Genomic DNA, 1,851 nt, shown 5'->3' with positions numbered 1-1,851 from the left:
GCCGCCTGCTACGGCGTGGGTGGGGTCGACAAGAATAGAGTACATTATGCAGTTCATTTAGTTAACAAGGGAAATAATGAGGGAGCGTGCGGCGTGCATGCCAAGAGAAGAGGCACAGAAAGCCTATTGAGCGCCCCGGCGCCGCCATCACATGGCGCGGGCGCTATTTAAAGCGGGCGGGCGGGCGCCGTTCAGCACCACTCGGGCTGGCCAGCGGCGCTGCGCGGGTGCTGCGCGGGTGCTGCGCGGACGCTGCGCGGGCTCTGCGCGGGGCCATGCCGCGCTCCTTCCTGGTGGACTCGCTGGTGTTGCGGGAGGGGGGCGAGAAGAAGGGCGAGGGCAGCCCCCCGCCGCCGCTCTTCCCTTACGCCGTGCACCCCTCGCACCCGCTGCCCGGGCTGTCGGCCGGCGCCTGCCACGCTCGCAAGGCCGGGCTGCTCTGCGTCTGCCCGCTCTGTGTCACCGCCTCCCAGCTGCACCCGCCGCCGCCCGCCATCCCCCTCATCAAGGCTTCCTTCCCCCCTTTCGGCTCCCAGTACTGCCACTCGCCCCTGGCCCGCCAGCAGCACTCCGTCTCCACCGTCAGCGTCGGGCACGCACCGGCGCTCTACCAGGGCGCCTACCCGCTGCCCGACCCCCGGCAGTTCCACTGCATCTCCGTGGGTAAGGGGGGCATGCCTGGGGAGGGTCTGCACGCCTGCATGCTAAACGCGGTCGCTTTGGGGACGTGATATTGGTGCCCGGGAGGGACGGGACCCTGCCGAAGGCACGTGGGGCGGGGAATCCCTGCCCTGCGCCCACACACTGGATGAGGAATCCTGGCACCTCTATCTGCCAGTGCGCCGGGGGATGCTCAGGGGAAGCCCCTCTGCTGCCCGCCGAGCCTACGACCCAGGCGGTGGGAACGGGGGGAGGCGGTCCTGACACCCGGTGACCTCGCACTCCGGGCCAGCAACCACTTGCCAGTTCACCGTCCCCCCGGGGGTGGAGGGTTGCGGTCCCGCAAAGCAGGCGGCAGGGGAGCTCAGCGAGGACTGGCGGGTGCTCGGCGTTGCGGGGCGGGCGGCGGCGGGCCCGCAGGTCCTGACGGTGCGTTCTGCTTCACAGACAGCACGTCCAGCCAGCTGCCCAGCAGCAAGAGGATGCGCACCGCCTTCACCAGCACGCAGCTCCTGGAGCTGGAGAGGGAGTTCGCCTCCAACATGTACCTCTCCCGGCTGCGGCGAATCGAGATCGCCACCTACCTGAACCTCTCCGAGAAGCAGGTGAAGATCTGGTTCCAGAACCGACGGGTCAAGCACAAGAAAGAAGGCAAAAGTAGCTCCCACCGGGGCGGGGGGGCCGGCCACAGCTGTAAATGCTCGTCCCTTTCCACCACGAAGTGCTCAGAAGATGACGAGGACTTGCGCATGTCTCCGTCCTCCTCGGGGAAGGACGACAGAGGCCTCGCAGTCACCCCCTAGCCCCCCGCACACGCACTCTGCCCTCCCAAGAACTGTGGTGAAAGCAGGATGGGGTGTTCGGTCTGCTGTGGTGCTGAAATGCAACCGAAGGATTTTATACCGTTTTGTATAATCTGTGTAATTTACGAAGGATTTTTCTGACCTTTCTAGACCCCCAGCCCATGGGGGTGAGTGTCCGTGCGCCCTGTTGTAAATAAACAGCTCCCTAGGACCCAAGGCACCCCAGTAGTGCTGTCTCAGTTGTCGCCCTGCAGGCTCAGCCTCGGACCCGGGAGGGTCCTCGCAGACCTCCCGGCGCACCGAGCCAGGCGCGGATGCTGCGGGACGACGGGTGGTGCGGGCCGCCTTGAAGGGATGCTGTACCGGGGCTCCCTCCGTTTACTCGACG

The 1,851-nt window shown here is 66.4% G+C and overlaps 1 protein-coding gene across 1 annotated transcript; it reads left to right on the top strand.

Moving 5' to 3' along the window:
• Positions 1–275: 275 nt before the first annotated feature.
• Positions 276–1,463, top strand: GSX1 (GS homeobox 1; the record flags this gene model as incomplete). The annotated part of the gene is made up of 2 exons (XM_082070939.1): positions 276–663; positions 1,108–1,463. 2 exons carry the CDS (start codon positions 276–278, stop codon positions 1,461–1,463), a joined length of 744 nt encoding a protein of 247 aa, XP_081927065.1.
• Positions 1,464–1,851: the final 388 nt, after the last annotated feature.

The sequence above is a fragment of the Streptopelia decaocto genome (genome assembly GCF_964273445.1).
Source record: "Streptopelia decaocto genome assembly, chromosome: 1".
Lineage (NCBI taxonomy): Eukaryota > Metazoa > Chordata > Aves > Columbiformes > Columbidae > Streptopelia > Streptopelia decaocto.
Note: the sequence above shows the minus strand (reverse complement) of the source record. Positions and strands in the feature narration are given on the sequence as shown.